At 39.2% G+C, this 24,422-nt stretch overlaps 1 protein-coding gene across 2 annotated transcripts; it reads right to left on the reverse strand.

Annotated features, from left to right (window-relative positions):
• Positions 1 to 15,901: 15,901 nt before the first annotated feature.
• LOC140827513 (squamosa promoter-binding-like protein 16) lies at positions 15,902 to 21,050 on the reverse strand. 2 transcript variants are annotated; one of them, XM_073190193.1, is made up of 11 exons: positions 20,784 to 21,050; positions 20,449 to 20,717; positions 20,047 to 20,240; positions 18,908 to 19,731; positions 18,659 to 18,733; positions 18,473 to 18,580; positions 18,275 to 18,392; positions 17,990 to 18,125; positions 17,766 to 17,910; positions 17,098 to 17,694; positions 15,902 to 16,912 (listed from the first exon to the last, which is right to left on the reverse strand). In XM_073190193.1, exons 1-11 carry the CDS (start codon positions 21,048 to 21,050, stop codon positions 16,487 to 16,489), a joined length of 3,159 nt encoding a protein of 1,052 aa, XP_073046294.1. In that variant the 3' UTR covers positions 15,902 to 16,486. The 2 variants fall into 2 exon arrangements, with proteins under 2 accessions (XP_073046294.1, XP_073046292.1); XM_073190191.1 differs by having other exon boundaries at positions 20,449 to 21,050.
• Positions 21,051 to 24,422: the final 3,372 nt, after the last annotated feature.

A 24,422-nucleotide genomic window follows, 5' to 3' on the forward strand; every position in this document is an offset into this window, starting at 1 on the left:
CGGCGGCAGATGCCAGGGTTCTTATAGATTCAATTCACCGAGAAGATGGTCTAAAGCTTCCGCGAGGTATGAATTATTTTTACTTGTAATACTTGTAGCATGTCCTTTTGCGTACAATACGATTAACGACCAAAAATGGTTAATGACAAATGTGTAGCACACTCCAAATCTTTCTAACTTTGGAACAACTTTGCAGAGTGCTAGTATCTATGTGATAATGGTTATGCAAACGTCGATGGATTCTTAACACCTTATAGGAGAACAAGGTACCATATGGACGACTGGGCAATTGGAGCTAGAGGTCCACAAAACTTCAAAGAGTATTTCAAATCAAAACATTGTCGTGCACGTAATGTAATTGAAAAAGCGGTTGGTCTATTAAAGAGACAGTGGGCAGTACTACGCAGTCCGACATTTTATCATTTGTAAGTTCAGAATCATATCATATTGGCATGTATGCTGCTACATAATTTCATCCGTGTTGAAATGCCTGAAGACCCGCTAGAAGGGATTGACGAAGTAATTACTGTCACAACAAAAGTTGGTGAAGAGGAATTTATTGACAATATCGAGTCTTCACCAACTTGGGATTTGTGGAGAGATAACCTTGCAATGTCGATGTATAATAATTAAGTATCATACGAATTCTAGACCATAAACTTCTTTTGATTGTAATGCAATTACGTGTACCATTTCATTTACTCTTAATAATTTTTGTGTTGCATGCAAACAAGAGTTCTTGAATTTATTGACATATTATATCTGTAAGATATTAAATTTAGAAAACTAAATCTATTTTATTTAAAAACAAATTGATAGATTGATAGTAGTGTCAAAACAAGGCGATTGAATTCATGGCCACATTATACAGATTGGTGTGAAATATTTGGATTTGATCATGCAACAGGGGGAAGAACATCGACTTTTGCAACTGCAGTTCAACAAGTTCTAAACATTGACGATGACATAGGACCTGACATGAATATAGGATTCGAAGACATACCCCTGAACATGGAGGGGGGTGGTGAATCGAATTCTGTTGCAAATAAACCTCTTTCACAGCATCGGAGAATCAAAATGTTGCTAAAAAGAAACGAAAACAAGCAACGCAAGGTGAAGAATTATTTGTTGATGTCATCAATAACTTTACTGCTATGACAAAAGAGGCAATAGCTGAGCTTGGTAAACGTCTTAGTCACGACTATGAGATCGCGATGCCTGTTTCAAAGGATGTACGTCTTGGTAAACGTCTTAGTCACGACTATAAGTGTAGGAGAAGGAGAAAGAGAAGGTGACGTGCAAGTTTGAACGACTGAATTCGTGAATAGGAAATTGCTTTGCTGGAGAAAAATGGTGAAAGTGATAAATGAACTGTACACTTATTTTCAAAAAATGTGCAATGGCGTTCTAGTACTTACGAAAAATGATTTTATTGTTTTTTTTATTTATGTGTATTTGACATCAAATTTTCTCACACTTTACCAAACACTATAAAACATATCATATGCAATTTACTAATCCATATCTTAAGTCTTACTATCACTAATACATCATATCCTCGGTTTACTCAATCACACGTATCAAACGGTCTCATCGTGTTTTGAAGCGGGGTGGGTCGGGTCTAGAAGTGAGACGGGTCAGGTAAAGATTTGGTCAAAATCATCCCAAACCTACCCAATGATACCCTCTCCATATTTATTTGTGATTTGTGTGCATGGTTTCTCTTCGATTATGTCTTCTTTCGGGGCGATAATTCGGTTCAAAGGAATCAAAATGGCAACTTCAAACCCAACACTATCGAACTTGTTCTTTGTGGACGATATTGTAGTGTTGTTTAGGGTGACAGAAGGAGCGTACAAGTTAAACATTACGTTGACCAATATGCGAAGGTGTTGGACAGCTTACCAACTTCAAGAAATTCAGCTCTCTCCTTTAGCCCAAATACAAATCAAGACGCAGTGGATCACATTAAATCTGTATTCACGATCCCAGTAGTTCATGGACACGATATTTATCTTGGTCTGCCTACTTTAAACATGGTGATATTATGCAAGCGACTCTTGGAAGTAATTAATTAGTCTTATATTTGGCGAAGTTTACTGGAGGAAGGACTCTAATCAAGGGTAGGTTCTGGCACATCAATTAGAATATTTCAAGACAAATGGGTTTCGCAATCTGGTTTTCAACCATGGGCCACTAGATTTGAACCAGCTCGCTGTCAGTGTTCTAATTAAGGACGGGAGTTGGGATGACAAGGTGTTAATACTTTATGCAGCAGACAAGGTTCTATGCATCCCCCTTCCGCAAACACCGACTTTAGACTCTAGATTCTGGAAATTTGATGCAAAACTCAATTATTTTGTTCGAGAACAGAAATTGGACATCGAAACTCTCCCGAAAACCAAACGGAATTCCCTCTGCTGAAATGGTGGCGGTTCTATGGTCCTTAACTATACCGCATAAAAGTCAGATCTTTTGGTGGAAAATATCGCATGACATTTTTTCGACCGAGATGAATCTTTTAGCGCATCATGTCCCGGTGAATGGCGTATGCTCGATGTGTGGCTTTGTATGTAATACGAGGAGCCATGCATTTTTTTTGGTCCAGCAACCCTGGGATTTTAGAAGGCCCAGATGTACAAGAAACTGTTAAAACAAGTCTGAGGACGCTAGATGACGGATGTTTGCCCATGGATGATGAGGCAGCTAAGTGAATATGAGTTTCAAAGATTTTCTTTTTGGAGTGATTGGTAGCCTTGTTTCGAGTTATACATTGTACATAGGACAATTGCAAATATTTGTTGAAGCAGTGGGCTGACTGATATATTGAGGAACATTGGGTTGTGTTGCGTGATGTTCAAGTCGATAGACTTGGGACTGCGAATGACTCCGCCAGGACCTGGAATCCACCACTGACCGGATGTGGATGTTGTCTTTAATGATCAAATAAATTTCTATGGTGTTGCTTGTGTAATCCGGAATCATGATGGTACCTGATACTTGCGTTTGGACAAAGGGTTTTGAAGGCACTATCTGTTATGCATGCAGAACTTATGGCTCTCGAGACAAGGGTACAACTAGTTCACGTGAAAGGAATCCACCGGTTCTTGCTTTTTCTGATTCACAGATGGTCATGCACGGAATCATGGAACCATCAAATGATCATGGAAATAGTGGTGAGTGCACTCATGAGATCAAAAATCTACTTAAGGAGCCGATGGTGATTAACTCAAATCACATTAGATCTTCGACTGATCCTGTTGCTCATTCATTAACAAAACTTGTAATTTCATCCTGAAAGGAATTGTTGTACAGGAAATAAATAGATTTGTGTGTATCAAAATTTAGTGTTGTGCTCGGGTGTTGTCAACACCAGCACATAACACGGCAGCGGAAATTAATTATTAACACACAAATATGATTTTAATAAATAAACACCAGTTTTAAATCATGCACAAGTACGAATACTTGTGCGATGACTCATGGAAAAAATTCACTAGAAAAATATGCAAATCGTTTACACCAAAAACAATACTAGTGAAAATAAGTGAAACTAAATTCAAGGAATAAAAGTGCTTCAAAAACAAAGTGAATACTAGATGCAAAAATAACCGAAACGTATTGTTCAAACAATAAGCCGAAAACCCATTTGAGCAAACTCTCCGGAACAGTGTTGATCAAGGATGTTTGACAACTGTTTATCCGCAACACGGTCACGTGTCCTTCTCAATCCTCTGGCTCCTTTTGTAGATTCTGAATTAATCATCCAGCAAAACTCTGGCAGCCGTACGTCCCTTTCCTCTCCTTGTCGCACGCTTTTTCAACCTTTATCCCACATTATATAGGGTAATTCTTTGACCTAGATCTTCAAGGATACTTCTCACCTAGAAATAAGGAAACTAGAGTTTAATAGGAATCAAACTCTATTTTAAAGCCAATACCTCATAACTTATAGATAATTTGTCAACTCAAGTAAATAATTCCCAATAATAGGATTCACTATCTCTAGGAAAACAAATCTATCGAATTTAGTCTAGAAGTGCAAAATCGAAAAACTCAATCTTAATTAAATTAGGAATCAATTATTCCCTTCAATCTCCCCCTTTTTGCATTTCTGGACAAAATTTCAAAAAATGATTGACTTGGCACCAAGCTCGTTACTCCCCCTGAAGTATGAAACTAATAACTCCCCCTGAATATGATAGGTTAGTTCAGTGGAGTGTTATGATCAGTGTTGTCAACACTTACGCACAACACACACCAAAATACATTTGCACGAGGACAAGTTTTAAGCAGGAGTTCATTACTTCAATAGCATATACAAAACAGCAAGGCATTAGAAAAATAGGCACAAACCAAAATAGATATGAAAGTAATAAAACCAAAACAGATATGAAAGTAATAAAAGCAAAAACAGATATGAAAGTAAACTCATGGGCCTAAAAAGCAGTTGGCCTAAACAGCAGTGCCGTCAGTGTCTTCCGTATCATCTCGAGTTGACGGACCAGCTTCAGTTTCTTATCCCATTTTTTGTGGTGCATCATCTCCCCTTTTTTGATCATAATGCACGCCCACCTCAAGGAGCATCGATAATCCACAATTGGATTCTCATAATATGTGATTGTGGCATTGGATTGGGTTATCTACGTGTTGGCATTGGCAATGGTGTCACAAGCCTGTTGGATCTGTTGCAGACCGAAGGCGATTTGAGCATGGACCTCGGGAACCATCAACACGATATAGTCTTCAGATGAAAAGTGGGATGAAGTAGCATTGTTGCGAACTCCAGGTGCAACACCAGGAGCAACACCGGTAGCAGTCGGAGGAGCAGATGTAAGGCTCGAGATTATTAGTTTTCATTAAAATAATATTCGGAAGATATGGGAATGCATGACGTGCGAGGAGAGGAGAAAAGACATGAGAATTAAGAGGTTGCAAGACCGCACCCGCACCTAAAACAGGAGTGCACCCGCGGTCCTAAATTATGGATTTTAGCAAGAAAAATCGAAGCCACACCGCACCCGCGGTGCTAGGAGACACCGCACCCGCGGTGGATGTCTAGTAGGGTGCCTAATTTTGACATTGCAAGACCGCACCCCGCGGTGCAAGTAGACTGCACCCGCGGTCTTGCAGGGGCCGCACCCGCGGTCGCTACTTTTGGAAAATGATAAGATTGCCGAGAGCATAGCGCACCCGCGGTGCTAACGTGACCGCACCCGCGGTGCTGCATGCGAGAAGTCCACCCCTTCTTCTTAACGTGACACATGACATGGTATATATATAGAATGGTGCTGATTCGTCTTTCTTCATTTCAGCAGCTGAAGAACCGAGATTTCTCTCAAGATTCCTCAATTTCTTCAAGGTTTTGAGGTAAGATATTTTAAGATTTAGCCACCCGAATTTAGTTCCGATTTCGGTTTTGAACTCCTTGCATCAAAGGCTATCAAAGGGTGTAAGTTTCCTTCAATTACAACATGTTTTGATTCATATGTGTTGGGAGAATTATGATTGGAGTTAAGAAATATGTTCTTATGATTATAAGGATTGTAGATTTGAAACCGGAACGAAGAAATGATATCGAACTCAATTGTTATGAGTTTTAGCATATATTGACATGAGATTATGCAGATTTTGAGATCTTGACATAGATATTATAATGATTTTGAGTTGAGAATTGTACAATGTTGATATATGTTGAATTGGAGTAAACGGTATCGAAGAATTATGTCGTTATGCCATCGATTTATACCGAGATTGATTAAGAATTGTATAAGACATGTTGTGAGTTGTTTGTTGATATGGTATCTATCAACAATTGCCATTTCAGATTTGGAGTGACAGAGTTGGTATCCTGACTTCGAGACTTCGATTTATTTCACAATAAGAAAGGTATAAGCCATGTTTTGTTTGGGGAGATACAACTCAAATGAGATCACATTTGAGTTTCCCAACCAAAATCACATACTAGATTTATTGTTTATCTTGAATTATGATTGTGATTTGTTTATAGACTCGTATTCAAATCTTTTGAGATGATTATGCATTGTTTACATATTGTTGTGCATTGCATTTAAGATAGGGAGTCTTGACAGATCCGTCAAACTTCTAGATGTTCGGTGATATCACAGCTTAGGGGAAGATCATTCTCCTATTGTAGATGTGGATACAGATCAGGCCGAAGTCTAGGAATAAGACATACCGTCACCCCGATTGGGAGGGTAGGTGATAGATCGTCTTATTCACACCGAGATCCCTAGAGTTCTAGTCGAGTCGAGTCCAGACATGGTTTGATTCGCATTGCATTGCATGTTTATATGGATGACATTCATTATAGCATGTTTCATGTTTAGTTTGATATATGCATGTATACATGTTTATACTGGGATTTGTTCTCACCGGAGTTTCCGGCTGTTGTTATGTTTGTATGTGTGCATAACAACAGGTGGGGCAGGATCTGGGTCGAGACAGAGACGAGATTGATATAGCGTGGAGACTACGGGCGCAGCAGAGGACTAGTGGTTTTTAGTAGACTTGGACTATTTGTAGTTGCTTTATTGTATTAAACACTAGTCGGATGAATGTACTATAATAAGATATGCTTGTATGTTGTAATATAAATAAGACTTGTGCTTGTGTACATACATTAGAATTGATGTTGTAAAGAAAAAATTTGACCCACTTTTTATATAAATGATCCATTTAATCCCAAATAACAGAGTTAGAGCCCGGGTCCCCACAACAGGTGGTATCAGAGCGATAGATCCTTTAGATTGAGATAAGATAGAATGAGCGGGGTAGATCGAGTCTTCTTCCTTGCCTTATGATGTGCTAGCATGATTTATTGCTTTCATTATTGCATGTTGTATGATTATCTGACTTGTATTACAGCATGTGTTAGTAAAGACTGAATCAGAACCGATTCTGGATCAGAGGTAAATGATCAGAGGAGGACTGAGACAGTTTGTATAGCTTGTATACTAATTTGTTGAATAGCAGATACATGCCTCCTAGAAGAGCAGCAGTGCCTCTACGACCCACAACACCAGAACAGGGTAGCACATCCGGGGATCCAATGGATGTTACTGCTACACCCATGGAGACTATGTTAAAACGATTCCAGTCCTTCAGACCACCTACCTTACGGGGTACAGAAAACGCCATCGAATGTGAAAGCTGGTTGGAGGATATCGAGATGTTGTTTGAGTCTCTACAATACAGTGATGAGAAAAGAGTGAAACTCATTGGCCATCAACTGCAAGACGTGGCTAAGAATTGGTGGTTGAACATCGAAAGAGCATTGGAACAGCGTGGCATGGAGATTACATGGAAAGTGTTCAAGACAGAGTTTTATCAGCGATTCTTTCCTATATCCTACCGTAAAGATAAAGGCGCTGAGTTTGCAAACTTGAGGCAAGGGCAACTGAACATCGAAGAGTACGTCGTTAAATTTTCTTCCTTGCTTCGTTTTGCACCTCACGTTTCAGGTAATGATGAGGCCGTGGCATATCAGTTCATAAACGGCTTAAATCATGATATCTTTACGTTGGTAAATACTGGAAGACCCAACAATTTCGCTGAGGCATTGAACCGTGCCAAAGGAGCAGAAGCAGGACTGCTTAGGCAACGGAGTGTTCCGTATGTTGCCCCGAGTCCGAGACCGCCACTACCTCCAGCACAACCTCCTCTTAGATTTGATAGCGTCGGTAGTAGTAGCGGGCGAAAGGATCAGTTGAAAGCAAAAGGAAAGCAGTTTAAAAGACCTGGGAGCAGTTCGTCGAGCTCCAGTGGATCCAGACAGAGTGGTTTTGATCTGAATACAAGGTATACAGGTGTCTACTGCAGTTCTTGTGGGGGTAGACATGCGACTGAACAGTGCCAGGGAGTGACAGGGAGATGCAACATATGTAGGCAACAGGGGCACTTCGCCAAAGTGTGTCCCCAGAGAAGCTCACAGAGATTTCAAGGTGTAGGGTCATATGCATCGGTAGCTCAGCCTGAGAGGCAAGCTTCATCTGTTCACTCATTTCAGCCACCACAGTCACAGACGCAGCTCAGAGGCAGAGGTAGCCAGACCGTGAGCCAGCCTCCTCGACAACAGGCTCAGGTATTTGCATTGACAGAGGAGCAAGCACAGGATGCCCCAGATGATGTCATAGCAGGTAATTGTTCTCTTTGCGGTTATCCTGCCTATATATTGATAGATACGGGTGCATCGCATACATTCATCTCAGAACGATTTGCATTATTTCATTCCTGCCTGTTGAGTCTTTGTTGGATGTCGTGTCGATTACTTCTCCGTTAGGAAGCGGTTTGATAGCTGTGACTACGGTTAGACATTGCATCTTACAATTTGAGGGTCATGAACTTGATCTAGATTGCATAGTACTTGGGTTAGATGATTTTGATTGCATTGTTGGGATTGACATGTTAACTAAGTAGAGAGCCACCGTGGATTGTTTCCACAAGATTGTCAGATTCAGACCAGAAATGGCAGAAGAGTGGAAATTCTACGGGAAGGGTTCCAGATCCCGGATTCCCTTGATTTCGGCTTTGACTATGAATAGATTGTTGCAGAGAGGAGCAGATGTGTTCCTTGTTTATGCTGTAGATGTACAGAAATCGAGCCCGGCATTAGCAGATTTGCCAGTGGTACTGGAATTTTTAGATGTGTTCCCAGATGAAATCCCAGGGTTACCTCCAGCTCGAGAGGTAGATTTTAGCATAGATCTTATACCAGGTACTGTCCCTATATCCCGAGCTCCATATAGGATGGCGCCTGTTGAACTGAAAGAACTGAAAGCACAATTAGAAGATCTACTGGCCAAAGGGTATATCCGTCCTAGTGTATCTCCTTGGGGCGCACCAGTACTCTTTGTGCGGAAGAAAGATGGATCGATGCGATTGTGTATAGATTATCGACAATTGAACAAAGCGACAGTGAAGAATAAATATCCCTTGCCGCGCATCGACGATCTATTTGATCAATTACAAGGATCCTCTGTTTATTCTAAGATCGATTTTCGATCCGGATATCATCAGCTCAGAGTTCGAGATGTAGACATACCGAAGACAGCATTTCGAACCAGGTATGGACATTACGAATTTATTTTCATGCCTTTTGGTTTAACAAATGCTCCAGCGGTATTTATGAGCTTGATGAATCGAATCTTTCAGAGGTATTTGGATGATTTTGTGATTGTTTTCATTGATGACATTCTGGTGTATTCAAAGAACAGAAATGAGCATGCAGAGCATCTCAGAATTGTGTTGCAGACCTTGAGGAATGAGAGATTGTATGCTAAATTGTCAAAGTGTGAGTTTTGGTTGAATCGAGTTATCTTTTTGGGACATATCATATCTGGAGATGGTATTGCTGTAGATCCAAGTAAAGTGGAAGCTGTGATCAGCTGGCCAAGACCGACTTCGGTGCCAGAAATACGCAGTTTCATGGGTCTGGCAGGATACTATAGACGATTTATCAAAGATTTTTCCAGTATTGCAAAACCAATCACCCAGTTGACACAAAAGAATGCGCCATTTATATGGTCTGAGGATTGTGAGTCTAGCTTCGTGGAATTGAAGAAGAAGCTGACTAGTGCTCCAGTACTGACGATACCTTCAGGTACGGGTGATTTTGTTGTATATTGTGATGCCTCTCACAGAGGTTTGGGATGTGTTCTTATGCAGCGAGGTCATGTGGTCGCATACGCCTCGAGACAACTGAAGCCACAGGAAGTTCGATACCCCATTCATGATCTTGAATTGGCGGCTATCGTATTTGCACTAAAAATCTGGCGTCATTATCTGTACGGCGAGAAATTTGAGATTTACTCAGATCACAAAAGCCTGAAGTATCTATTTTCGCAATCCGAACTGAATATGCGGCAGCGTAGATGGCTTGATCTCCTGAAAGACTTTGATTGCGAGATCAAATATTATCCAGGAAAGTCAAATGCAGCAGCGGACGCCTTGAGTCGAAAGGTTTGTTCCCTATCCTTATCGACGATAGGTGTTACAAAGTTAGTTGAAAATTGCTGTTTGTCTGGATTAGAATTTGGTACAGATAGTAGGCCACTACCACTTTCCACCATTCATGTTGAAACTGATTTGATTTGGAGGATTAAAGAAGCACAAAGAACCGATCAGAATGTACAGAGATCGATTCAGATGGTCAGAATGGGACATCTTTCAGAATACCAGGTACGTGATCATGTACTGTATGTGAATAACCGTCTTGTCGTGCCAGATATTTCAGATTTGAGACATCAGATTCTATCAGAAGCACACTATAGTCGGTTTAGCATTCATCCTGGTGGTCGAAAGATGTACAATGACTTGAAGACACAGTTCTGGTGGAAGCAAATGAAGCCAGATATCGCAGAATTTGTGTCAAAGTGCTTGAATTGCCAGCAAGTGAAAGCCGAGAGGAAGAAGCCCAGAGGTTTACTTCAGAGTTTAGCTATTCCAGAATGGAAATGGGATCACATTTCCATGGATTTCGTGACGAAGTTACCTCGATCATCTAGAGGCTGTGATGCGATTTGGGTCATCATTGATCGACTGACCAAATCAGCTTGCTTTATTCCGTACAGAATGACTTATCGACATGATCAGATGGCGGAGATATATGTCCGAGAGGTAGTCAGATTACATGGTGTGCCGAAGTCTATCGTATCAGATCGTGATCCATGATTCACTTCACACTTCTGGCACAGTTTACAGCAGGCCTTCGGTACGACATTACACCTGAGTACTGCTTATCATCCTCAGACAGACGGACAGTCAGAACGGACTATCCAGACTTTAGAGGATATGTTGAGAGCCGTAGTGCTAGATTTTGGCACTAGTTGGCAAGATTCCCTACCTCTTTGTGGATTCTCTTATAATAATAGCTATCAGACGAGCATTGAGATGGCACCGTTTGAAGCTTTATATGGTAAGAAGTGCAGATCTCCGTTATACTGGGATGACTTCTCAGAGGTACCAGAACTTGGGCCAGATATGATTCGTGATATGACTGAAAAGGTGAAAGTCATTCAGAGGAGAATGAAGACGGCACAAGATAGGCAAGCCAAATACGCCAATGTCAGACGTAGACCGTTGGTATTTGAGCAAGGAGACCGAGTATTTTTAAAGATTTCCTCATTCAGAGGCGTTGTCAGATTTGGTAAGCGTGGAAAATTGTCTCCTAGATACGTCGGTCCTTACGAGATCTTAGAGAAGATTGGCGACCGAGCCTATAGACTTGCTCTTCCTCCTTCGTTATCCGGGATACATGATGTCTTTCATGTGTTAATGTTGCGTAAGTATATGCCAGATATTTCTCATGTCATTCAGCCTGACGAAGCTGAGCTCGATTAGACCTTGAGCTATGTTGAACAACCGATACAAATTCTTGATCGGAAGGAAAAGAAGCTCAGAACGAAGATTATTCCTCTAGTAAAAGTCCAATGGAGTCGTCATGGCATCGAAGAAGCAACTTGGGAAACAGAAGCAGACATGCGACAGAAACATCCCGAGTTATTTACTTGATGTAAGTATTTATTCAGTATTGATTATATTACTTGTCATGTATGTTTGATAATTGCCTACGATTTCGAGGGCGAAATCATTTCTTAGAGGGGGAGAAATGTAAGGCTCGAGATTATTAGTTTTCATTAAAATGATATTCGGAAGATATGGGAATGCATGACGTGCGAGGAGAGGAGAAAAGACATGAGAATTAAGAGGTTGCAAGACCGCACCCGCACCTAAAACAGGATTGCACCCGCGGTCCTAAATTATGGATTTTAGCAAGAAAAATCGAAGCCACACTGCACCCGCGGTGCTAGGAGACACCGCACACGCGGTGGATGTCCAGTAGGGTGCCTAATTTTGACATTGCAAGACCGCACCCGTGGTGCAAGTAGACCGCACCCGCGGTCTTGCAGGGGCCGCACCCGCGGTCGCTACTTTTGGAAAATGATAAGATTGCCGAGAGCATAGCGCACCCACAGTGCTAACGTGACCGCACCCGCGGTGCTGCATGCGAGAAGTCCACCCCTTCTTCTTAACGTGACACATGGCATGGTATATATATATAGAATGGTGCTGATTCGTCCTTCTTCATTTCAGCAGCTGAAGAACCGAGATTTCTCTCAAGATTCCTCAATTTCTTCAAGGTTTTGAGGTAAGATATTTTAAGATTTAGCCACCCGAATTTAGTTCCGATTTCGGTTTTGAACTCCTTGCATCAAAGGCTATCAAAGGGTGTAAGTTTCCTTCAATTACAACATGTTTTGATTCATATGTGTTGGGAGAATTATGATTGGAGTTAAGAAATATGTTCTTATGATTATAAGGATTGTAGATTTGAAACCGGAACGAAGAAATGATATCGAACTCAATTGTTATGAGTTTTAGCATATATTGACATGAGATTATGCAGATTTTGAGATCTTGACATAGATATTATAATGATTTTGAGTTGAGAATTGTACTATGTTGATATATGTTGAATTGGAGTAAACGGTATCGAAGAATTATGTCGTTATGCCATCGATTTATACCGAGATTGATTAAGAATTGTATAAGACATGTTGTGAGTTGTTTGTTGATATGGTATCTATCAACATTTGCCATTTCAGATTTGGAGTGACAGAGTTGGTATCCTGACTTCGAGACTTCGATTTATTTCACAATAAGAAAGGTATAAGCCATGTTTTGTTTGGGGAGATACAACTCAAATGAGATCACATTTGAGTTTCCCAACCAAAATCACATACTAGATTTATTGTTTATCTTGAATTATGATTGTGATTTGTTTATAGACTCGTATTCAAATCTTTTAAGATGATTATGCATTGTTTACATATTGTTGTGCATTGCATTTAAGATAGGGAGTCTTGACAGATCCGTCAAACTTCTAGATGTTCGGTGATATCACAGCTTAGGGGAAGATCATTCTCCTATTGTGGATGTGGATACAGATCAGGCCGAAGTCTAGGAATAAGACATACCGTCACCCCGATTGGGAGGGTAGGTGATAGATCGTCTTATTCACACCGGGATCCCTAGAGTTCTAGTCGAGTCGAGTCCAGACATGGTTTGATTCGCATTGCATTGCATGTTTATATGGATGACATTCATTATAGCATGTTTCATGTTTAGTTTGATATATGCATCTATACATGTTTATACTGGGATTTGTTCTCACCGGAGTTTCCAGCTGTTGTTATGTTTGTATGTGTGCATAACAACAGGTGGGGCAGGATCTGGGTCGAGACAGAGACGATATTGATATAGCGTGGAGACTACGGGCGCAGCAGAAGACTAGTGGTTTTTAGTAGACTTGGACTATTTGTAGTTGCTTTATTGTATTAAACACTAGTTGGATGAATGTACTAGAACATGATATGCTTGTATGTTGTAATATAAATAAGACTTGTGCTTGTGTACATACATTAGAATTGATGTCGTAAAGCAAAAATTTGACCCACTTTTTATATAAATGATCCATTTAATCCCAAAGAACATAGTTAGAGCCCGGGTCCCCACAGCAGATGAGGGGACTATGTGGGCAGTATGTGGTCTAGCTCCCGTTGCAGACCAAGGAAGGTCAACTACCTTGTTCTCTTTAAGATAGGTTGATGCAATTTTCAATGGTTCTCCCATGTCACTCAACTGATCCTCAGCATCAGATACGAAACCTTGGGATTCCAGAATACTAAAAATCGAGGAAGGAAACGGGAGCTTCGTCGATTTCACCTTCTGCAAATTGTAGAACAGTATTGAAGACCAGCCGTCCAAAATTGAAGTTGAGCCCTGTTCCAATAGTAAAAAGAGTAATTGCTTGTGGTCGAGTGACCACAGTGGTGTTGGAAGAGGGCGTCCAATTTCGAATAGCAGTTTTGTGGAGGACTGAATAAAATGAGGTCAGATTTGCAGCAGCAAGGCGTTTGGGGAGATTTGGAAATTCAATGATGATGCCCCCCTGAGTTCGGATGTAACCTCGTCAATGTGCGGGAGCGAATCCTCGCTGTCAGGAGCAGGAGTGTTGTAGAACTTGTTGATGGTGTAATGAGAGAAATCATAGATGCAGTCTCGGAAAAACACCTTTCCAAACTTGACAGATCTCCCATCACCAACACTGAAGACCAGATCGCAGTAGAATTCCAGGATTGGTCTTCACGCATAGGGCATCACTGAGTTGACAGTTGAATTTAATCGGCGGGATTGAAGAAAAGCTGTTAGGTTGTATTTCCTGTATGTTTCGAAGTCGATGTTGCGTTCGTCAATAAACTCTCGATGAGCATACAAGTACCATTGAACCACAGCTGCTTCAGTATAAAACTTAGAGGAAAAGGAGGTGGCAAGGTTGTAGTCATCCATATCATTGTTGGCAGCACCTGGCTCAACACCAGGCTCAACACCTTCGGATAGGCTTTTCTCAAAAGTCTCAGATTGACTATCGACACCTTTATCCACAAACGCTTGTTGTCCTCTTATGTTTTCAGGTGTTCTAACGATGGTGTTGACAACACTGTCAACAACACCAGTGCTCTAACATGTTTAATTCAGGGGGAGATGAAATTTGACTCATGGGGAGACACACTCTAACGCACAGGGAGCTTAACTGACTGTGGTGCTTACCAAGATTATCATTTTGGATGTTTTGTCCTGAAAGGCAAAAAAAGGAGATTGAAAGGAATATTTTATTCTTTTATTATTTTGATAAATTGATATCATCAATTTAATATTTTGCTTTTCTAGATTACGAAATCTTGCTTGATTTATTTCTAAATGATAGGATCTTGGTTGATTTATATCTAGATATTATAGGATTTGTTTTTAATATGATTTTTATCTCCAAGATATTTTATCCTTGTTTGAAAGTGTTTTATAAATAATGAAAATATTGTTTCCATATTTTCTAGGACTCTTTTTCTAGGTCAAGCATGGGATATAAATAAGTGAGCTTTTCACAACCGTACAAACATTGTGTGGAGAGAGAAAATATGGGTGCTTTCAGAGACTTTTCAGAGAGTTGGTAGAGAGAGGGCTTTTAGAGAGAGAGTTGGACTAGAGAGCTTTTCACATAAGAGAAATTAGAAGAGTCCAACATATATTTGCTTTACAGTTTTTGTGTGATCCTGTGATCACTTTATTGTGCATGAGAGCTGGTGAAGGTTTTTGGGAGTGCACGTAAAGGTCGGCAGAGGAGTTCTTTCATAGAAGAAAAATACAAGAGCCGAGCCTTATTTTGATGAGACATTTTGGTGTGATCGGGAGAACAATTTATAGCGAGGAGAGCTGCTGGATTTTTCTAAACACAGAGTTCAGAGTATTAAAGATTCATGTGAACAATTATGTGTTTGAGTCACAGACTTTTCGTGTTGCCGATTGGTGTCAGCAACACTCGAATAACAACACTGACGCAGAGTGTTGGACGAAGAGTGGTTTCTTTTGGTTTTAAGCAACACGTTTTTGTTTCATGCATCTAGTATTTACTTTGAGTGTTTGATGTATTTTTAATTCCTGAAAGTGTCGAGGAATTTAGTTTTGTTATTTTCACTAGTATTGTTTTGGTGTAAACGATTTATATAATTTTTCTAGTGAATCTTTTGTCATGAGACATCGCACAAATATTCGTACTTGTGTATAATTTAAAACTGATGTTTATTTATTAAAATTATATTTGGGTGTTAATAATTAATTTCCAATGTATGTTGTGTGCTCGTGTTGACAATACCAGAACATAACACTAACTTCTGATACACATATTATAATATTTTAATTGATTTCCTGTACGTTTATGAGCAACAACTCGTTTCACATCCCCTACAGCATTCTTCATTTTATTGTGTGATGTTGGTTAATATTATATCTTTCAGTACTCTTTCGTAAGAAAAGTGAAACAAGATTACATGTCAAAAACCAAAACATCGATCACTCAAACAGGCCAAACAACTGATCATGGTTCACCATTTTTTTCCCACAATACGCAACGTCTCACCGATTAATGAAATGAGACAAGGAAAAAAAATAACAAGACGTACAAGTATATATTTCACTTAAACAACCTAATAATGTAAAACTTTCGAAACCTGATACTAGTTTTTTACATAAACAAATCCACTTGGTACTTTCTTAGGTTCAGTAGATACAGCGATATGCTAAAGTCACTTACCTGCATGAACACAAGCTCAAGATGTCCCGTCCCGGAAACTGAATCTTCAGCTTTCGACACATTAAGATTATGTATTTATCTTAAATAAGTTATTGATAAGTTATTGTTACGCAATCGAGGTCCAACCATCCCTCTGAGATTCTCGTTCCAACCATCCCTCTGAGATTCAAGCTACTCTACATCAAGATCAATTAGACTTGCAACTCAGAGTTACAGTTTTCTGCGTGCCGAGTCACGTGAAAGTTACGTTCTCTTCACCCATGAAAACACAGGAACCTTCCTCACTAAAATTTGCTCGAGCAGAATCTTCTGAAAAAACTACATCGCACCATAGTCCAAGTTCTCCCAGGAAAATGGGGCAACAGAACTGAGATACGGGAGAACTCTCAGGAACACACATACACAAACGCATACGGCAGCAACAACAAGCAATGAATGAATGAAGGGAGGCTGAAGCAATCCTTGTGATTTTAGAAACTTTTTACTGTGTCCAGCAACAAGTGCACATCTGGAACAAGATCTTTTGCCTTGATATAGTTTCGAGGCAGCAGTTTTGTCCTTATTTACCTCCAACTGGAAAGGAACAATTTCGTTATCAATTGATACCACCACCTGACCCATATTTCTTTTCGAATATTTCCGTGCAACAAGGGAATTATAGGAATTATTATTCCTCATCAAGGCATATGCATAAGGAGAAAGTCCATTTGAGTCAAGAAGCGAATTCCAGCAATGCAATCCAATCTAAACAAAAAAGACCATGGAAAAACGTCATAACACTTAAAAGAAGTGAGTTAATTCATAATTCTATCCATGACCAAACAACGAAAGCGGGAGGAGAAATAATAAAATGTTGAAAAATCAAAAGGCATTTTTTTAACTTGTAAAAGCACAAAAATCTTACAAGTTATTGAATAAAACTGAAATACCTCCTTCGGATCACTTGTCAAAGCATCAACGATGTCATCGGCTGATGATGTACAAGCAGCCAAATGTAAAGGCGTGACACCACCAGGTCCAGCCATATTGGGTACAAAAAAAAACATTTCAGAATTCTTGGTAGAATCGAAAACAGAGTAATGAATGAGCAGATCAACCATGCGGCGACACCTCCTTTTTACCGCCTTGTTCAAGAGGTGAGATTCTGCTAGCATCTCCAGAGATTCTCTCGCTAAATTCTCTTTACCCAAGTTAAATTCTACCAGAATCCCCAGGAGGGTTTCGACCAATGCACAAAAATCTGACTCAACAGAGAATATAAGAAGGAATTGTAACCGAGAAAGCTTATACTCTGGGCTCGTAAGCAAAGTAGAGTTGTGCTTTCTTTGGAAGAGCCAACCAAGTTCATTCAAGAAATGAAGGGCTTCTTCCCTGGACATGGTTCTATCTCTTTTCCAAATGTAATTGACACCGTCAGGCACTTCAGCACTTCCAACAATTTCAGGTTCAAGAAGTCTCAATTCTTGGCAAATGGTGTCATCTGCTATAATTACTGGAAAAATAGTACCTCTGATATTATTTTCAACCTGTTAACACAAAACTGTCATGATACAGAACTCAGCCAATTATTTCAAAATTGTTAACATTCTATTTGTACCTCAATGAAACAGCGGCCAAGTGTATTCCGTGTTGCTAGATTAACTTTTAAACTACCCTGAATAAGTTCATCCGTAGCTGAGTCTTGGTGTGACAATGCTGGAACCAAACTTGCATTGTATCCAGGTGGATATGTGCAGTATATCCTACACCATTCAGAAAAGTTCTTGATGAAAAAATACCAAAGGCGTGACATAAATCATCCAACTAAATCCAATCACATACTTTGTGCCTGGAGCTGTCAACCGTCTTCCTCTCAATAGGAGAGAGGTATCTTGTCCTCCCACAACTGCCACAGGTGAGATCCAGATTAATTCTGGTGTACTCCAGCCTCTCCAATGTTTGCAGAGACGTACACTTCCTAAAGTTTAATTGCACAAAAGCAACATGAGTACATCGAAACACGTGTAAGGAAAGTGATTGCTATCTAAACTCCAAAAAAATTGAAAACGGCAAGAGAACAAACATTCATTAACTGGCTCACAATAACCAGAAAAAAACATTCATTACCATCTTTATGAGAAGCCATTTGTCTATCTGTATAAACCAAAAATCTCCCATTTCCCCAAAAGTCGACATCTACGCCTCTGACTAAAGATTTCACATACTGAAGAAGATTTTTTTCAAACTGCAAACAGGCCAGGGGCAATAAAGATGGTGGATCATAGGAAAATATTGAAATATGATTATTCATGGAAACACACTCACTTGTTCCCAAGCAAAAGATGACATGGACAAATAGATTGAGAGAACAATGCAACCAGGCCTGATGTAGCTTTCCATTTCGGATGGGCTGGTGGATAGCCAATTGAAGATCTGAAGACAGAGGCAATGTAGACCATCAAAACCAAATATGAATTAAGGTATATTAAAACTTAAGAATTAAAGTCTAACCTGAGCTCGTAATGACCCAGGCAAATGACTCGGATCCTTATCAAACAATTTGAAAACAATTCGACCAGTTCGATCCTGGTTAAAACAAACAAACAAGTCATGTTTTCTCTTATCTTACAGTAAAGAGTAAAATTAAGAAGTATGAATACATAAAATAAACAACAATGGGATTAAAGTAGTTAGTAAAAGAGGAGAGAACATATATCCAGAAATACCTGAACCTATTAATTAAAAAAAAGAAAGAAATACCTGGACATCAGATAACAATCTGGATGGTGAATGATCAGACCCAGAAGAAGATGAATACCCTGCATGGTGTGGAGAACTTGGAATTGAACCATTTTCATTAGTCCTAACTGAGCATCCAAAGAGCTGAAGAGATGTATTGCAATCGTTGCTCATGGATGCTTTCATATTTCCTCTACTACTTTGGAAACTGTCATGCTTCGTTGTTTCTTTTGAAGTATGCACTGGAAACAAATCATGTACAATAGGTGGTGATGACATTGGTGACCTTCCTTCTGAAGGATTACTACTGCCAGAAGAAAAGCAGTTTTTCCCACCAGATTGTAGTTTCCTTCCACTGTCATCTTCGGGAGAGGAGCTAAATAGCTGTAATGGCAAACTTGGAGTCTCTTGCACATGGCAATCCACATCTTCCAACGGGTAATGGTAACTAGTGCCACTCCTTTCTCCCATGGTGGGAATAGGCATTTTCTGTAAATTGACATGTGTGGCTTGGTCAACACAAGGTGACTTGCTTTTCTCAGAACCACTTTCCTCAGTGCTAGGGTGAGATTGAATTTCAAATGCATCAGATGACGGAGCTCCAGAAGTTGCCGAAAGAACAGCAAGCAAATCCAAGGTTGATGGTGAGGAAGCTTTTTCCATCACCTGATTCTGATTTTCAGAGGATGAAAGGTCATGAACACTTGCATTGCTACTTTTCGCAACAGGCAACTTCATTGCTACATCTGCCGGCAAGGGAAGTGAATTTATTTTATTAAGAATTTGTATGAGCTGATCCTTATTGGGTACTGGTGAGAATTTCCCAATCCTGTCCTCAATGTTCCCTAATATTACATGAGATAGGAGGATTCAGCAAAAGGTAAAATCTACGATCAAGAGTAGTTAAAAGATCAGATCTAGTCCTATGCTTCTAAGAAAATAATCAGTGGTCCACAAAACTCTTTCTACTTTGAACTCTTCGTGTTTAACTCTACCTTAGCTCTAACTGCATCATTCGTATGACATTAAAGCAAGAGTTTTTTATCACATCACACTAGCAAGAATCTAGAAATCTTTTGCCTATATAATTATTTTAGCCCAAGTATTTCTTTCCTGTAAAATTACTTAGACCCAAGTATTCCTATGAAAGACCCCTTTACCTTGTGCACGAGCTAGAACTGCCAATAAACTGACAATATCAAGATCACAATTCACATTGTTGTTGCAGTTGTCAGGAACTAACAGCCGTTGAGTGGTATCATCTGGCTGAGTTTTCCTCCTCCTCCTGTTGTGCCCAGCAAGTCTGCGCCTACAGCTTCTCTTTCCCTCGTCAAATTCTGAAAGGGGGTGGAACCTGATAAAAGGTAATGAAACCATTAACTTGTTGGCTCAATATGCCCCTAACAAAAAAAAGTACCCAAAAATTGCCAAGAAATGAGAAGAAAGTGCAACCTTGATTCGAAAGTCCTTGTAAAACATGTTATAGCTTACTTACATAGTCAAGACTCAACAACAAAATCGAAGAATGCCACAGAATTAGCGCTCGAGGTCAAATTACCAACCTGCTGCATTGCTGGCAAAACCTTTGCATATGTTTCCCCACCAAAGCCTTACTGACTTTGCTATGAACCTCACATACCTTGTGCCGTCGGTGATAGTCCTTGGCAGTAGACAGGTCTTCCTTACAATTATCAACTTGACACCTAGGATAATTAGCGCCACCCGGTGATCCGGCTCTTACTCTCTTATTGGGTCTTGACACAGCTTGTGGCTCCACTACATTCATAGCACCGCTGCTGCAACTGGGCCCAACTCCATCTCCAGCTCCCAGCTTCAAAATTAGATTTTCATCATCAGTACAGTCAGGATGTTTAGCATTGTGAGCACTATTTTGTACCTCCGTACTCCTTGGCACGTCTTGTTGGATATGAGGGTCACTTCCCACCAAGATTCCATCAGATTGTAACTGTTTGGCCACAAACCTCGAGCTATCCCAATCCCAGGACATAGGATTCCAATTATCAGAAGGGTTTTGATGAACAAAATTAATGGGATTAAAAGGTGGACCGCGTTTCTTGGCCATTGGATGCACGTTGTAAAATATTCCAGCATGTGGTTGGGGGATGACCATCGGAGAGGCTACTTGAGCGCCAGCGTCTTCCATCTTTCCAAGAGAAGAAGTTAAAATCTAGAACCAAAAGAGAAGTACCTGCACTGATGGAAGATATTGAGACTTCAAACTTGAGGCGGTTTTAGATCCCAAAGTGAGAAAAGGAAAATCATACAAGAAAATAAAGTTTTCAAACAGAAATATCATACTTGTAAAAGATAAAAGAACTCCTAACATATAAGTCTACGCTAGCTAAACATTCGCGCGCGCGCGCAGCCACCGCAAAATCACAAGAAGGCAGCTTCCTCTCCCATCGATCCAAATAACCAATAAAGATTTAAACAAGGAAATTACGAGTCAGGGCCAAATCAGAAATATGTGGGTGTTTGTACAAAGACCAAATCTCAAGACTAACAAATACATAATTTCTTCACAGCTTTGCATAATTATTGCGGGAAATTAAGCACTGTAGATAAAGCATACCTTCCAAGTATGACTATTACTAAATCATCAGGGTAAACTAATAGCAGTAAACGATTTCAACAGCATAATTCAGACAAAATAAGAAAAAAGGGAAAAAGTAGGTACCTTCATGAGTCAACAGATTCCATGTACAAAACAGGGCTCGAGTAATCGAGTTCGACGTATCTCATCTGCACGAACACATACAAATCAAACCGTCAGACCGATTCCCAAGATTCGAACTCCTCCCTACGACAGTCTCCCGAGTTCTTCCGTCCGATTAAACAAGTGAACAACAAAACTTTTGATGGGTTTCCGGGGAAAAATCGAGTGAATCCAGAAAACGCAGGCATAGGGTAAGAAGAATTACATGAAAGAGAGATCTGCGGCAACTGTATACAACGCAAGAATGGAGAAAAGGAAAGTGAATAAGCAATAAAATCAACATACTCCGCTGCCACTCTTCCGTGTAAATAAATAATAAATAAATTGTAATGTGCGTATCATGTATGTAATTCACAACTATCTTTTACTTTTCTCTGTCCTTTCCCTCAACAAAAATTTTCCCACTGCCATTTTCCTTCTCACTCGCTCATTTATTTTATTGATGATTGATGATTTTATCCAAACCAACAAATAAATTAACAATGTTGACGACGGTAGGCCCGATTCATAGTTCTTCGTCAACCCGAACTCGAACTCGAACCCAAACCAGAATCGAAATCGTCTTATTCACGGAAAATCATGTAATATTGTTTCATCGAATAAATTAATATTGTAAAATGGTCGATGAATAAATATAGAAACTCCAAATTTTCCAAAATGGACGTTTTAATACTCAAGTCGTTGTATGGTTGGGCATTTAATTTAATCACATTAACTTTTGTAGCACCAAAGCCAACTTCTTGATTGAGATGAGAAAAATAAAATAAATCGTAAATTTATATTTTAGCGAATAAAATAAGCTGATGGAATCATTCAAAGACCTTCGATATATAAAATCATCAGGGGAACAAGAATGTAAATTATTAGGACAATATAAGAGTTACTCGAATTTTTTGTATAGTTATAGAAATTAGAATTTGAGAAGTTTTTTTTTATAGCAACTTCTTATATTTAAGAGTTACTCGAACTTTATTTTTGAGCATTGTTGTACCTAAAAATTTTTAGATGATTAAAAGACTATTTTTGGGAAATTAAGAATTTAGATGTAAGATGAGATTTTAAATATTAGGGAGGATGATTAAACATATCTTGGGAAAATTGTATTAAAACATTAAATCTTTTACTATAGCTTTTAGCTTCTCCACTTCTTTTAGTCTCTGTTCATTTCTTTTTCAATTTAATCTTCATTTTTTTCCTAAATTATTCATTTCCACTACAATACTATGCTGCAAGAATTTCCCGAAATTGTCGATTAATAAAATAATTTGATTTTTGGTCTAGGTTTTAATTTGGGGAAAAACATAAAACATGGATTTCAAATTACAGTTGAATATATTTGAAATTAATTTTATTTATGCATGATGTACGAATGAATGTTTATCGTTTTCCAAATGTTATATGTTATGATTGGTTTTGGACTTCTTTTTAAGTATTTCAAGGTTGAGTTAGCAACCAATAAAAATATTATTGATATAAACAGATCATTCGGGTAATTTTATATAAAAGTTTTATAAATAACTCGAGTTGATACAACAAATATTTTCATAAAACTAATAACGAAAGCATGAAAGCGGATTAAATGTGCTCGTATTAGAATTGACTGTGAAAAAGAAGGTAAATGAACATATGTTTCTGGAAGTTCGATGACCAAATATCTATATGTCTCCATTTTTTCTGTTTTTGGAATGTTTCATTAAAAAACTTTGAATTATACAAGCATGCTGTATAAACTCACTCTAATTGAAGTCACACTCTCAATTGGAACTATTGGCATACTCTATTAGTCATGATGACAAGCCATAACTGACACACTAGAGATCAATTCAGACGACAATCTTGGTGGGTTAACTGCTACAACCATTATTCTTCTCCTTCTGAGTCGAATCGAAGTGAAGATCAAGTCTAGGTGCAGCAATAAGTTGTTGAGCAAACACATTGATTATTGTTGATATGATGTAGACTTTGAAGTCGTGCTCTGATCTCTGATGTGCTCATTGGTTGAGCACATATGATGGTGTAGTGTGAGCATACATATAAATGCTTTTATTTTTGAATTATATAAATTCACTCTAATTGAAGTGACTCTCTCAAGTAGATCTCTTTGCATACTTAGTCAGTCATGATGACAATCCGTAATTGACACACTAAAGATCAATCCAGACGACAAGCTTGTTAGATCAACTTCTATAACCATCATTCTTCTCTTTCTGAGTCGAATCAGTATGAAGGTTGAGTCTGGGTTCAACAACAAGTTGCAGGGCGAACACATTGATCCTTGTTGATATGATGTAGACTTTGAAGTCATGCTTTGATCTTTGATGTTCTCATTGGTTGAGCACATGTAATGGTGTAGTGTGAGCAAATATGTGAATGCTTTTATGCTTGAATTATACAAGCATGTTGTATAAACCCACTCTAATTGAAGTCACACTGTTAAGTGGATCTCTTTGCATACTCAGTCAGTCATGATGACAAGCCACAACTGACCCACTACAGATCAATCCAGACGACAAGCCTGGTGGATTAACTTCTACAACCATTATTCTTCTCCTTCTGAGTCGAATCAGTATGAAGGTTGAGTCTAGGTGAAACAACAAGTTGCAGGGCAAACATATTGATCCTTGTTGATCTGATGTCGACTTTGAAGTCGTGCTCTGATCTCCAATGTGCTCATTGGTTGAGCACATATGATTGTGTATTGTGAGCATATATGTGTGTTAGGATCGGTTGGGGGTGAAAAAGTGTTTAGAAAGGGGGTTGAATAAATACTTGACAATTTTCACAATTTCTTCGAATAAT

This window comes from Primulina eburnea, chromosome 3 (genome assembly GCF_022965805.1).
Source record: "Primulina eburnea isolate SZY01 chromosome 3, ASM2296580v1, whole genome shotgun sequence".
Classification (NCBI taxonomy): Eukaryota; Viridiplantae; Streptophyta; class Magnoliopsida; order Lamiales; family Gesneriaceae; genus Primulina; species Primulina eburnea.

Coding starts and splice junctions, on each gene's coding strand:
- LOC140827513 (XM_073190191.1), bottom strand. CDS start 21,050: ATGGAAGACGCTGGCGCTCAAGTAGCCTCTCCGATGGTCATCCCCCAA. Junction 18,581..18,658: donor CTGGGTCATTACGAGCTCAG/GTTAGACTTTAA, acceptor CTCTGTCTTCAG/ATCTTCAATTGGCTATCCAC. Junction 18,393..18,472: donor CATCTTTTGCTTGGGAACAA/GTGAGTGTGTTT, acceptor GCCTGTTTGCAG/TTTGAAAAAAATCTTCTTCA.